The following is a 12,525-nucleotide window of genomic DNA, read 5'->3' on the forward strand; positions in this document are numbered from 1 at the left end:
TTTCGCGTTTTACTTATAGTCTAGCAACGTTTTCGAGAGAGAATTTTAAGAAAACTGGTTCTTTAATATATCTTTTGCTATGCTCTCCTGAACAGAATGCGGACCGTCTGGCTGCCGGTAGACGTTGCGTTCACTACTGCGCATCATATCTGTATTCAACATCTGTTCACTACTGCGCATCACAAGTTCGCTCTGTATTTCAGGAACTAAGGAGGCTAGGACAAACCTATGTGTAGCATATTTAGTTTCATAAAATAGTAGCAAAGTAATGTGAAAATCGCATCATTGTATCTCTACTCATAAACGAGAAATTCCATAAAACACACGAAAATGGGATACCGTGTAGAGATGTGATGCGCTGTAGTGAACCGCAGTAGTCTACCGGCAGCCAAGCGGCCCGCACTGTGGTCAGGAGGGCATAGCAAAAGATATATTAAAAAACCAGCTTTTTTAAAATTCTCGTTTTCCCGACGGTGTTAGCTCTTGTACTATTAGAATTTTTATTAAGGTTAGATTAAATTTGCCAAAAAAGTGTCAAAACGGCCGTTATCGTACGATCCTTCTCCGTTGACGGGCTGAAGTAAAAAAATTATGGATGAAAAGTGGCGCGAAAACGCTATCAACGGATAACGGACGCATGAAAACCAAGCTTAAGTCAGACGTCACGTCAGTGGTCAGAGCTTAATAATGAAAAATATCACATTTGTTGCAAATTTTTTCACCAAAGACTATACGATTCAAACTACTCACTAATTATTTCTTTATCACAAAAAATAATACAAACTTTCCTTATTTCCGCATGTACTGAGTGATTTTGTGGAACTGCTCCACGATGGCAGCCATCACAGCCGCTACGGAGGCGTCTATAAGGTTCTGCATGTGATGCACGGCTTCTTCTTCGCCCAGGTCCAGCATCAGCTTGTCCTGCACTTTTTTCACTGCTTTGTCAGGCTCGAGAGCTATATCGGGCACACTAGCATCCGTCATCAGCGAGAAAAGATTCAACATCAAGTTGGCGTGGCTGAAAACGTTAAAAAAACGAAAGTAGTTCAAATGTACCGTTGTTTTTGGCTCAAAGTAGAGATGTCCTACTATAAAAAAAAGTATCGATATTTAAAAAAATCGATATTTCTGGACATCCCTACATTAAACTTGTATTTTTACCGTCTCAAATGCAAGAAGGCGGTGTAGCAGAGCTTCCTAAACTCCTGATAGTGTTCGGAATTGATCCCTCCCATGGCTTCGACCATTTCCTTGCTCAATTTCATTGGCGGGGGTAAGGGTTTTGGATCGCGACCCAATATATAACTAAAAATAAAAAAATTAAAACGTCTGTGTGGGTGTGGGTGTTTTTTACGATATTCTTACCCAAAATCGATATGAAACAGTCTGCCGTCCTTAGTAAGAAGCAAATTATCGAGATGTCGATCACCTACGCCTAAAATATACGTTATGACGCAGTATCCCGCGCATGATCTAACGTAATTATCCATTATGTCAGGCTGAATGCCATAGGGGGCGTTCTCTTGGGCATGGTATTTCTTGAAGTAGTTTTGAATGCTCCCTGGTAACACAAAAATTGAATTTTTTCTTTTAATTTTACTTGTAACTCAATAAAAATTAAAGAATCTCAAGAATATCATAGAAATTTAGTACAGGGTGTGCCAAAAAGATAGCTACAAATGGATTTTTTATCAGTGGAATTTCTTCAGCTTGATAAATAATAGGAAAAAAACTATTTAGACATGTATCATACCATAAGAGTCATGGTGGTATTTTTTACACGTAAAATTAAATTATTTTATTTTACGTGTAAACACATAATTTCATAAATATACAGGGACTTTCAAAAAATAAATAATTTATCGCAAATCCGCAAAAAATTTCCCATTTATCGCAAACTTTTTGGCACACCCCGTATATATATATACGAAAAAAATTGACGTACCGTCAGCAGTGAGCACTTCAGCTACAGGAATAGATTCGATATACTGTACGAATCCGTGTTTAGTGCTGGTAGCTAGAACTCTATAAGGAGTCAGCTTCAAATCGAGATTTTCTTTATTTAAAAGCTTATCCATCAACGTGATCATTTGCAAAATCAACTGATCTTGCCTCAGATCGTCCCCCAATTTAAATATAGCAACATATTCTTCATTTTCTGACGTTTTGAAGTGGAGCTTGGAAGGCATCATTGCTGACTTGAACAGAATAGCTTTCTCAGCAACTATACCATTAATGTTTACTTCGGGGTCTAGAGGAAAAGGTATCGATTCAAAATCGGAGAAATTATACTTGAAAGCCAGTGGATCGCAAAGCAGTTCTTTTAGTTTTATTGTTTTTTTGGCTCTGTTCGCATTTTCTCTTGACACAGCTTTAATGAGCAACACTAGTTTATCTATAAACTTCTGTTGTTTCATTAAAGTTGCTCTAAACACTTGCATTGTATCAGAACCCTTCAATAAAGCCTGCGAAAACATCCTCATAACTGTCAAGTAGACTTTCCTGGCATCTTCCTAAAAAATAGATATTATGCAACAGTGTATAGACGTGATATGTATAAAAAGACATTCTAACTAATATACTGTTCAAAATACTAACTTGTGAAAGTTATGTTCTCATTTTTATTCTAAATTTCACAAATCATGCATTTTATATATAAATAAACAAATATACAGTGTGCAAAAAAACTTTTTCTTACACTTACATCTTGTTTTATTGTCCCTTCCTGGTCCTCGCACTCCAAAAGCAGGTACCAGTAAAAATAGTTGGCCAGAGTGAAGTTTTTACACGCCCTGTACACTAAAAACGATGCCAAATCGTTAATATCCTGTTCTTCGTCGTACAATTGACTTTGGAGGGTGTCAGTGTTGCCAGACTCTGTGCAAACGTTCTGCATCAAATTTGGAGGCAAACTTTGTGAAGGCTAAAAAATTATTTAACAATAATGCTTTAAAAATGCAATTTTAAGGTTATGTTACCTGTATAATGCCTGTCTCTGCTTCGACTACGCTACTGACAGTAGAAGAAGCCAACCTGTCAGCTTGGTTATAGCTTGAAGACCTTTGTAAGATCGAATCAGTTGTTATGGTACTATTACTCTCTTTACTGTCTTTTTTTTCTAAGCAACTACCTGAATTTTCTTCGTTTAGTGCAAACACTTCATGTCCGGAGATAACTCTAGCATAGCCTAAAAAGAAAATACAAAGAATGTTTAATAATAAGTCACAGTACCGGCTTAAAATAAAAACCTTCTTGAATTGAGTCAAAATTCTCATATTTCAGTGCCTGAACTAATTGAAGAAGATACAAAAATATCTCTTCGTCTGGTGCTTGCTGTAACCTAGAAATTGAGTATCTTCTTACCGAGGGATTGATAAATATTGGACTTAGTAACTCTAAAGCATCTGAAAAAAAATAACAAAACTTACAATAACAAATTTCATATAATTTTTTTTTTACCTTCAACATCCATAGGCTGCCAGATTTTGATCATATGCTCAGCTTGTCTCACTTCATCAGGTTGATTCCAGTTCACACACTTTAAGAACTTGGCAAGTGCCTTCTTGTTAGTGCTCAGGTAAAACCGGTACTTCCACAAATAGTCTTGTTCTTCGTTTGACAGTTGCTGAGTAGGTGGATACGAAACTATTTGGTTAAGTATGTCTCTGACTGCAGCGTTTGGTTTGGCATCTTTGTCATTGTGGCCGCTGCGTAGAGATCTGGCAAGCATGTGATGCTTTCTTTCTACAAGATTGTCCTAAAAATGAAATTATTTTGATCACATCTACATATATCATTTTACCTATTGAGTCAAAACATATCAAGTAAAACCGTTTGGATTGCATACTTAACTTCTAGACAAGTCACAAGACCCTCCCTACCGTCTACGACCCGTCTTAAAGCAAGTAGTTCAAATGTCCCAACCCAAAAATAATTTTAAAACCCGTCTACACGTAGCATTTTACCTGTCAGTCAAAAATATCAAGTAAAACCGTTTACATTTCATGCTTGACTTCCATGCAAGTCGTACGACACTTCCTACAGGTCTACGACCCATCTTAAAGCAAGTAGTTCAAATGTACCAACCCAAAAATAGTTTTAAAACCCGTCTACACGTAGCGTTTTACCTGCCAGTAAAAAATATCAAGTAAAACCGTTTAAATTTCATGCTTGACTTCCATACAAGTCGTACGACACTCCCTACAGGTCTACGACCCGTCTTAAAGCAAGTAGTTCAAATGTACCAACCCAAAAATAATTTTAAAACCCGTCTACACGCAGCGTTTTAACTGTCAGTCAAAAATATCAAGTAAAACCCTTTAAATTTCATGCTTGACTTCCATACAAGTCGTACGACGCTCCCTACCGGTTTACGACCCGTCTTAAAGCAAGTAGTTCAAATGTACCAACCCAAAAATAATTTTAAAACACGTCTACACGCAGCGTTTTACCTGTCAATCAAAAATATCAAGTAAAACCATTTAAATTTCATGCTTGACTTCCATACAAGTCGTACGACACTCCCTACAGGTCTACGACCCGTCTTAAAGCAAGTAGTTCAAATGTACCAACCAAAAAATAATTTTAAAACCCGTCTACACGCAGCGTTTTACCTGTCAGTCAAAAATATCAAGTAAAACCGTTTAAATTTCATGCTTGACTTCCATACAAGTCGTCCGACGCTTCCTACAGGTCTATGACCCGTTTTAAAGCAAGTAGTTCAAATGTATAAGTCTTCCGTAATAAGTAACATGCAAACCTGACCAGATAAAACGTTATGTTGTAGACGGGGCTTTATAATACTAATAATAATAATAATTATCACACCCACAACGTTCATAAACTGCTCAATCTTCTCCCTTTGCAGACAGTTCACTACATCCTGCTCACTCACGAGCTTGGTGAGTATAAGAACTTGTTGCTTGAGAGCCTCGTTTTCTTTTTTAAGTAGACTGGCTTCGAACTTGTTGGGGCTCACATTAGCGCAGTCCCTGCACTTCCAGTTGTTCGGGCTAACGTCAAACAACATACAAGCTCTGTCCAGGCATTTTTTATGCAAATACCTGTGACAGGTCAAACACTTCACCGCACTAGATTTGATTTTGTGTTCGCACAGCTCGCAAGACATGTCTTGTTTGTATTTTTGATTAATTATTTTCCCAGCGACAGTGTCCCATAGATTTTTGGACATATTTTTAGCCAATACGCGAGTTTTCATTAATAATTATATAGATAAATAAAGCATATTTTTTGTCACTAAAAAAATAAAAATATCACAGATTATATCACATAACTTTTCCTCAAAATAATTTCAAATTAAATTTCATATAGATAAGAGTAAATATATTTGAGGCTTATCAGTGAGATATAATACTTATCAGGATTTTTCATTTACTAAAGTCCCACTCAGTGAAATAACTGCTTTAAAATATACACATTATCTAGAAATGTGACAACTACTGATATAGTTTGAACAACTAAACAAATACCACAGAGCTGTGACAATATTTTAAACAAAAACAATTTTATCAAAACAAAACCTTGAGTTTTTGAACTAACCCAAGGTAATACAAATAAATAAAAAAATACTGTAAACATACCTTGCTTATTTCAGGATCGGGTACAAAAACCAAGTCAGCGTTTGCTTTAAAAGTGTGAATTTCCTCTCCGCTTTGTTCAAAATAAACTATGTGATGGTGTATATTGTCCACTATGGTTTTTTGAAATTCTATGGTCAGGTACATGTAGTTGGAACACCGTTTTTCGCGTTCGTTTATAACTTCAAGCTCTCTAAACGTGAGCCTGTCCAGCCAGTCCACTTTCGGTATGTGACCATTCCTGTGCTTTTTGGCTAGCTTTGATAATTTAAACATCTGATCGTTCGCATGCACTTTACCGTTGTATCCTTTACCTGGTGTTGTGGTTGGTGAATTACCGTCAGCTATAACATTAGGCCAAACCCTCAAGTCTAGCATACCCTAGAAATACATTTATAGTCAAAGATCAATATTATTTACTTTTTTGTACCTCTCTATACACTCCATGTTTACTAAATAAAGACACTGTAGTTCCACCTACAGGCATAAGTTTATCTGGTCCAGCACAATCGTAAATAGTTATAGCTAACTGTGCCGTTCTGGGTAAATCACAAAACTCTAAAGGTATCTGCATCCATTCATTCCAACTATAAAAATAAACAGAAGGCATATTCACCCTTATTCTATACATATTATGGATAAAAATTCACTTACTTCCATCTAGTAGTAAAGGGTTTGTATTCAGTTGCCACAGGCATACATAATGGTTCATTTTGATCGAATATTTGAGTCTCTACTACCAAATCCGAACATCTGTCTTGACAAACGCCGCAAAATTTCAAATGGGGGTCTTTGAGAAGCTCGTTGTAGGTGGGCTTTTTCCTTTTACCTTCCAAAGTGCCTCTGAAATGATATGATATTGTTGAATACGATATATATATCGTTGAATACGATATTTGGAAGGGCTAAAAAACTTACATTTTAATTTGAATTCGAGAAGTGACGTCGGAACTGTAAAGATAGTAAAACTTGTCGCTTAAATCATCCATTGTGTAGTATTAGCTGAATTATTTATAATGTAATGTAACGAAAACCACTTTACTCAATACTCAATTTCTACATCAGGAAAGAAAAATATTTATTTTATTTTGAAAAGTCAACAAACAACATATGTCATATGTCAGTTGTCAATTTCTTCTTAAATTTCCTATGGCCTGGATAGTCATACTATTTAAAGGCCACGAAACTGATAGAAGAAGAAATCTTCTTAAATAATTTTGGCAGGAACATATCACCTGCAGCAGCTAAAGACAATAAAACTGAAAGGAAGACAAATTCTTGAAATAATTCAGGGCACGAACGATAAAAAACGCGATCACCTGACAATATATTTAAAAAACTCAAAATTTAATTAATTTCTACATCGCTAATTGTGTATCTTAATTTAATAATCACAGATGTGGGAGTTGTGACGTCGGCTACTACGATTTCTTGGCCGTCTCTAAGCCCTAAATCGATCAGTGTTTTACTTAAATTAGGTCTGGTTCTTTCCTCAATCATTTTAATTGTCGGTATGTACAGCGTTTTGCTTTTACCATCGATTGTGGTAGTAAGGCCGGGGTTTTTCATTTGAAACTGAAATAAAACAGATCAAATTATCTGTTTTGATATCTTAACTGATTCCTACCTTTATATTTTCACACAAAAAATCAATCAAATCTTTTAATTTCATTTTACATGGATCATCGATATCGACCGGATGTGGAATATTGGAACATACAGTACAATTATCCTTCTTCTCCGCCTCGTAAGCATAAGTGTAAATGCCATCAATATCATTGAAAACCATAAAGTTATTTAGAGGGGTACAACACGAAGTTGCTAATTTAAAAACCTTAAAATTTTGCCTCAACTTTAAAAATTAAATTAAATTTTGCTATATAGGCATACCTCAGTGGCACAAACTGCTGATATAACAGCATTTGTAGAAGCTACAGCTGGAATAATATTTTTTACAACACCCTGTACCAATCTAAATGTAACACCGTGTATATTGAACTGATTGGCTCTTTCTAGTGCTTTTTCATAGATCCAAGTGGTGTGTTGTGCATCATCGCCATCCAGGGCAACACCAAAAGGGTTTTCTTTAAAATAATTAAGATAATATTTTATTTTTTTAAACTATTTTTTTACCTTTTGGCCATTGTACAACTTTAACATATTCTACACAATGTTCTGGCAATCTTGGAGTATTTGCAATGGTGCACAAGGGATACGTGACTTGGGGAGGATATAAATCAAGAGTACACTCAACACAGGCTGTCATACCTGGTAGAATTACGCGTGCATTTCCCTTAAAACCCTCAGTACCTAAAATAACTTCTTCTAGAGACATTTTTACATTATAAGCCATAATTTTACCTCCATCTACTAAAGGAATGATGCTTGACTGGTCCAAAACCCCATTGTCATCATAATTCAATAAAGAAACCACCATTCCGTTGATCCATCTTCTAGCTGTGATCGAATCTAAACCACAAACAATGATATGGAACCCTCTATAAAAATCCTCTTTTTTATCTTCTATTGGGCAACAGTGGGGAGTCACTTGGCATCCCGCTATCCTGGCATTGATATAGTTCGCTGCCACCTAATTTAAAATACAGTTTACTCGAAATTTAAGTCATAATTTAAGAAATAAAATACCTGTGCTTTAGACACACCAATATCTTTGTGCCTGAAGAGAAATTGCCGATTTAAATTCGACAAATCGATAATATCCATGTCGATGATATCGATGTGCTTAAAGCCCATCATTGCCAGGTCTTTGAGCAGCTCGCAACCGAGCCCCCCAGCACCTATAATGAGGATCTTGCAAGTGGACAGGATAAAGTCCAGAATATCCGGGGACGGCTCGAATTCTGGATGCGTGAAGGGACCCGGACGTTCCAAGACTTTTTTCAAGTGAATCCATCGTTTTTGATGAGATTCCTTCACTTCTTCCATGGAAAGTTTGAATTTCAGCGGAGTATTTTTGATTTTTTTTTCAGAAAAAAGTGCCAAACGAATCTAACCAAACTTTTTTGACATTGACAATACTCTTCTTTTTTTTATTTTTGATTTTATTCGGTTGAGGACCGCGGTTCGAATATTGTGTAAGCAAAGTAGGCTCCGTCTAAATGAGCCCTAGCGTCAACTCAAACGTAAAGTTTTTAATTTGCTAAATCCAGTTTTTCTAAAAGGAAGAGTTTTTTTCGGAGACTTAACCTAAGATTTAGGCGTCATTTTTGGTATTTTCTCCCATTTGTATTTTGTATTGATACTGATATTAAATTAAAGAAAAATATATATCTAATAATATGGCAGGAGTAGATGTAATAATCGAAGAAAAAAAGGACGATTCTATCGATAGACAAAAGGTACTAATTAAATTCATTTCGTTCAAATGCTTTCACTACTGTTTCTTTTTAGATATGTCCATTTTTATTGAGAGTTTTTGTCTCGTCGAGCGGTCAGCATCACAAAGTAACAGAATATAACAAAGGAAACACACCCACAAACGAATTACAAATCTACACATGGAAAGACGCGACTCTACACGAACTGACTCAGCTGGTTAAAGAAGTGAATCCAGAAGCAAGACGGAAGGGCACAAAATTTAGTTTTGCTTTAGTGTATCCAGACACAAGATACCCTATTTATAGGTAAAAAATTATTAAGAAATTGATTTAAACTGTTTTATTATTAACGTTTTTTTTATAGAATGAGAGAAATAGGAAGTACAACGACTGGAATTAAGGGTTCTGAGGATTTGAAAACTTTGGGGAACTTCAGGATAACTCTCGGAGATTATATGGATATAGCTATTACCCCGCCTGATACTTGGAACGCTAACAGAGGCAAGAACTATTCAAACAACTTTGGTAACAGAAATAGACCTTTCTAAATAATAATACTTAATTTTTAATAACTTTTTTATTATTAAGTAAAACATTTCTTTATAAACAAATATGACTAGAAATAAATTAACTTAAATTATATATAAGTATATTTTTTCTATTAATAATAACCTGGCTAAAATAAAACACAATAATACTGTTCCAACTAAATTAAGCATATTTTATTAACTAACAAGCAAAACTGAATATTCAAAAAAATAACTAAATCTCAAAATAAAGTGACAACTGTGAGGCTTTCGTGAAGTTTTTAGTAGCAAGTACAAATAATTCCGCGTTTACAGAATCCACCATGCTTTCTTGAGTTTCTGCAGGACTTGTTGCAATTGTACCATGTGCATTTTTCTTTCAGTTTGTCTTTAATGTATTCTGTAAAGTAAAATAAGATAATTAATAAAAATCTACATGGTTACATATTTTTTTTTAATATACAGGGTGATTTAAGCATAGTTGTAATTCTTTATTTAATAGTTTAATCCCTTGTATATTAAAAAAGTGTTTTTAAAGTGTCAAAAAGTAGTTAAAGTTATTTTTTTTTAAATAATGTATAATTGAACTAAAACTAGTTACCTTTAATCTTTTGTTCTCGACTGTCAGAACTGTCACTGTCGTCGTCATCATCATCATCATCGTCGTCTTCTTTCGACTCTTCATCACTGTTCTTTTCTTTGGAATTGTCCTTTTCATTTGAATCATTTTCTTTGCTTTGTTCCTTAGATTTTTCTTCATCGCTGTCATCATCTTTAGAGTTGCTATCATTATCATTTTCGGACTCTTCAACATCTTCAACACCAGCAGAATCTCCAGATTGGTTAGATTTGTCTTCAGATTTTACCTCAGAATCGTCCTGGGAACCTTCAGATTCATTAGGCGAGTTTTCAGAGTTTCCTGACTGATTTGAGTCATCTTGAGAAGACTCTTCTTCTTTTTGGGAGGCGCCAGATTCATTTCCTGCCCCTGCAGACTGATCTTGACTGTCTTGGGATGATTCCTGTCCATTCTCAGAGCCATCAGAACTACCGTTATTCTCAGAAGCATCAGATTCAGCCTCTGGTTCATTTGCTTGTTCACTAGCTGCTCCAGATTGATCTGAGTTACCTTCAGAAGCCTCAGATCCACTCTGAGAAGCATCTGACTGTTCTGAATTACCTTGAGAAGCATCTGAACTTTCTTGAGCTGAGCCTGATTCATTTCCTGAACTTCCAGACGATTCAGATTCTCCTTGGGAAGATCCAGAACCATTTTCTGACGTTCCTGATTGTTCTGAGTTACCTTGAGAAGCATCTGAACCATCTTGAGCTGAGCCTGATTCATTTCCTGAACTTCCAGACGATTCGGATTCTCCTTGGGAAGATCCAGAACTATTTTCTGACGCTCCTGATTGTTCTGAGTTACCTTGAGAAGCATCTGAACCATCTTGGGCTGATTCTGATTCATTTCCTGAACTTCCAGATGCTTCGGATCCATCTTGTGATGATTCAGGATTATTTTCTGATGCTCCTGATTGTCCCGAGTTACCTTGAGAGGACTCAGCGCCTTCTTGAGCTGCTTGTTCTTGTCCTTGTTCATTTCCTGGACCTGAAGAAGCTTCTGATTCTCCTTGAGGTTGTTCTAGACCGTTTTCTGGACCAGATGGTCCTCCAGGTTGGCCAGGATTGTTTGGAGCCGGTTCTGGGTTACCCTGAGGTCCTTCTGAACCTTGCTCTGGGTTTTGTGCTGGTTCTGAGCCATTTGGTGGTCCATTCGAAGGACCTTGAGGGTTTGGGAATGTTGTAGACGATTCTAAGGCCTCTTCAGTGGGTGTTGATTGGTTAGGACTGTCAGTAGTTTGTTCAGATACTGATTCTGGTTCTTCAGTGTCGCAATACTCGTATACTTCAGTGGTAGCATCTGTAGTAGGGGCTGTTATACCGTACCCGATAAAAAGCACAGTTAAAATAATGATTTGGCACTTCATATTGAGTTCGTTCGTATAAGTCGTTCGAAAAAACTATAAGCTCCGTTAGAAAAATGTCGTTTATTTATATGCATTCTGTTTTGCGATCATTACTACTCTAGAAGAGATGTAAAACAATAAATTTGGTGTGTTAAAAGGATTTAACTGTATTTGCATAAGGATATCTTTCTAATCTTTTCAAGAAAGTACGTAGGTATGTATAAAATGGCACGGATGTTGTTCCAGTTAACTTTTCGGGCAATAAAAATCTTATAGTCCTTATATTTTCTAATGAATTACGTGGCTAATTATTGACTTACCTCAAAATTATTTTTAGGGACATTTTAACTATTTCATTCAAATACGAAGAAATTATATGAAAGTGAATTCTAATATTTTGTTTATGCTGTTGAACATTAAGAACAAGGGTAAATATTTTTGTTATTGGACAGAATTTTTCCAGTGTATGTTGTTTTAATGAATTATATACGTGGAAAAATATAAGGTAGATTAACGATTAGAATTATTATTTATGAGCTTCCCAAGATTTCAAGCTATTCTTAGCATAGGAATGCAGATTTTTTTATTAAAAATGAAATATAATTTTTTAATGTAAAATTTATAGACACTCGATTTTATACAGGGTCGCTTTTATGTATGGAAACGGTCGATTATTATGTAAAATATAGGAGGTACCGCAAAAAGTTAAATACAAAAGTTATAGGATTTTTAAATGTCTATTAGCGAGTAATAAATTTAAGTATACAGGGTCGTTCATAAAGTCGTGGCACATCAAAGTTTCATTTTTTTAAATAGAACCCCCTGTATATTATTACATATTTCAATTCTTCCTTCAATTCTAAGCAAAAATCGAAATACACACAATGTAAATTTAAGTATACAGGGTCGGTCATAAAGTCGTGTCACATCAAACTTTATTTTTTTTTAAATGAAACTCCCTGTATCACAGTTCTCTAAGCACTCTAAGTATCACAGTTTCGGCAGAATGGCATCGTTAAATGAAACTGAACATAACGAAATTAATTAAATCAAATTGTTTAAGTGATATTTTTAAAAGTCAATAACTCGGAGA

The 12,525-nt window shown here is 35.5% G+C and overlaps 4 protein-coding genes across 6 annotated transcripts; 1 reads left to right on the forward strand and 3 right to left on the reverse strand.

Annotated features, from left to right (window-relative positions):
- Positions 1 to 219: 219 nt before the first annotated feature.
- On the reverse strand, positions 220 to 6,695 carry LOC115881983 (phosphatidylinositol 3-kinase catalytic subunit type 3). 2 transcript variants are annotated; one of them, XM_030899750.1, is made up of 12 exons: positions 6,519 to 6,695; positions 6,255 to 6,443; positions 6,031 to 6,187; positions 5,604 to 5,981; positions 3,463 to 3,760; positions 3,252 to 3,407; positions 2,982 to 3,190; positions 2,708 to 2,926; positions 1,949 to 2,516; positions 1,369 to 1,564; positions 1,165 to 1,308; positions 220 to 1,021 (listed from the first exon to the last, which is right to left on the reverse strand). In XM_030899750.1, the coding sequence occupies exons 1-12, from the start codon at positions 6,587 to 6,589 to the stop codon at positions 790 to 792; spliced, it is 2,817 nt and encodes a 938-aa protein (XP_030755610.1). In that variant the 5' UTR covers positions 6,590 to 6,695; the 3' UTR covers positions 220 to 789. The 2 variants fall into 2 exon arrangements, with proteins under 2 accessions (XP_030755610.1, XP_030755611.1); XM_030899751.1 differs by lacking the exons at positions 5,604 to 5,981; positions 6,031 to 6,187; positions 6,255 to 6,443; positions 6,519 to 6,695 and adding an exon at positions 4,835 to 5,548.
- A 219-nt stretch (positions 6,696 to 6,914) lies between these two features.
- On the reverse strand, positions 6,915 to 8,642 carry LOC115881957 (NEDD8-activating enzyme E1 catalytic subunit). The gene is made up of 6 exons (XM_030899711.1): positions 8,247 to 8,642; positions 7,962 to 8,190; positions 7,734 to 7,910; positions 7,491 to 7,684; positions 7,228 to 7,434; positions 6,915 to 7,175 (listed from the first exon to the last, which is right to left on the reverse strand). Exons 1-6 carry the CDS (start codon positions 8,544 to 8,546, stop codon positions 6,948 to 6,950), a joined length of 1,335 nt encoding a protein of 444 aa, XP_030755571.1. The 5' UTR covers positions 8,547 to 8,642; the 3' UTR covers positions 6,915 to 6,947.
- Positions 8,643 to 8,794: 152 nt separating this feature from the next.
- Positions 8,795 to 9,675, forward strand: LOC115881958 (histone deacetylase complex subunit SAP18). The gene is made up of 3 exons (XM_030899714.1): positions 8,795 to 8,959; positions 9,012 to 9,244; positions 9,303 to 9,675. Exons 1-3 carry the CDS (start codon positions 8,900 to 8,902, stop codon positions 9,484 to 9,486), a joined length of 477 nt encoding a protein of 158 aa, XP_030755574.1. The 5' UTR covers positions 8,795 to 8,899; the 3' UTR covers positions 9,487 to 9,675.
- LOC115881956 (uncharacterized protein DDB_G0290685-like) lies at positions 9,634 to 11,498 on the reverse strand. Of its 2 annotated transcripts, XM_030899710.1 has the most exons (3): positions 10,769 to 11,498; positions 10,067 to 10,645; positions 9,634 to 9,865 (listed from the first exon to the last, which is right to left on the reverse strand). In XM_030899710.1, the coding sequence occupies exons 1-3, from the start codon at positions 11,451 to 11,453 to the stop codon at positions 9,747 to 9,749; spliced, it is 1,383 nt and encodes a 460-aa protein (XP_030755570.1). In that variant the 5' UTR covers positions 11,454 to 11,498; the 3' UTR covers positions 9,634 to 9,746. The 2 variants fall into 2 exon arrangements, with proteins under 2 accessions (XP_030755570.1, XP_030755569.1); XM_030899709.1 differs by having other exon boundaries at positions 10,067 to 11,498.
- Positions 11,499 to 12,525: the final 1,027 nt, after the last annotated feature.

Source organism: Sitophilus oryzae, unplaced genomic scaffold (assembly GCF_002938485.1).
Source record: "Sitophilus oryzae breed Bouriz unplaced genomic scaffold, Soryzae_2.0 scaffold_1745_pilon_pilon, whole genome shotgun sequence".
Taxonomy (NCBI): Eukaryota; Metazoa; Arthropoda; class Insecta; order Coleoptera; family Curculionidae; genus Sitophilus; species Sitophilus oryzae.

Coding starts and splice junctions, on each gene's coding strand:
- LOC115881983 (XM_030899750.1), bottom strand. CDS start 6,589: ATGGATGATTTAAGCGACAAGTTTTACTATCTTTACAGTTCCGACGTC. Junction 6,444..6,518: donor TCTCGAATTCAAATTAAAAT/GTAAGTTTTTTA, acceptor ATATCATTTCAG/AGGCACTTTGGAAGGTAAAA. Junction 3,761..5,603: donor CCGATCCTGAAATAAGCAAG/GTATGTTTACAG, acceptor TTTCATTTTTAG/GACAATCTTGTAGAAAGAAA.
- LOC115881957 (XM_030899711.1), bottom strand. CDS start 8,546: ATGGAAGAAGTGAAGGAATCTCATCAAAAACGATGGATTCACTTGAAA. Junction 7,911..7,961: donor CATTCCTTTAGTAGATGGAG/GTAAAATTATGG, acceptor AAGTTATTTTAG/GTACTGAGGGTTTTAAGGGA. Junction 7,685..7,733: donor AGTTGTACAATGGCCAAAAG/GTAAAAAAATAG, acceptor ATTATTTTAAAG/AAAACCCTTTTGGTGTTGCC.
- LOC115881956 (XM_030899709.1), bottom strand. CDS start 11,453: ATGAAGTGCCAAATCATTATTTTAACTGTGCTTTTTATCGGGTACGGT. Junction 9,866..10,066: donor TCGAGAACAAAAGATTAAAG/GTAACTAGTTTT, acceptor TTTACTTTACAG/AATACATTAAAGACAAACTG.
- LOC115881958 (XM_030899714.1), top strand. CDS start 8,900: ATGGCAGGAGTAGATGTAATAATCGAAGAAAAAAAGGACGATTCTATC. Junction 8,960..9,011: donor ATTCTATCGATAGACAAAAG/GTACTAATTAAA, acceptor GTTTCTTTTTAG/ATATGTCCATTTTTATTGAG. Junction 9,245..9,302: donor ACAAGATACCCTATTTATAG/GTAAAAAATTAT, acceptor TTTTTTTTATAG/AATGAGAGAAATAGGAAGTA.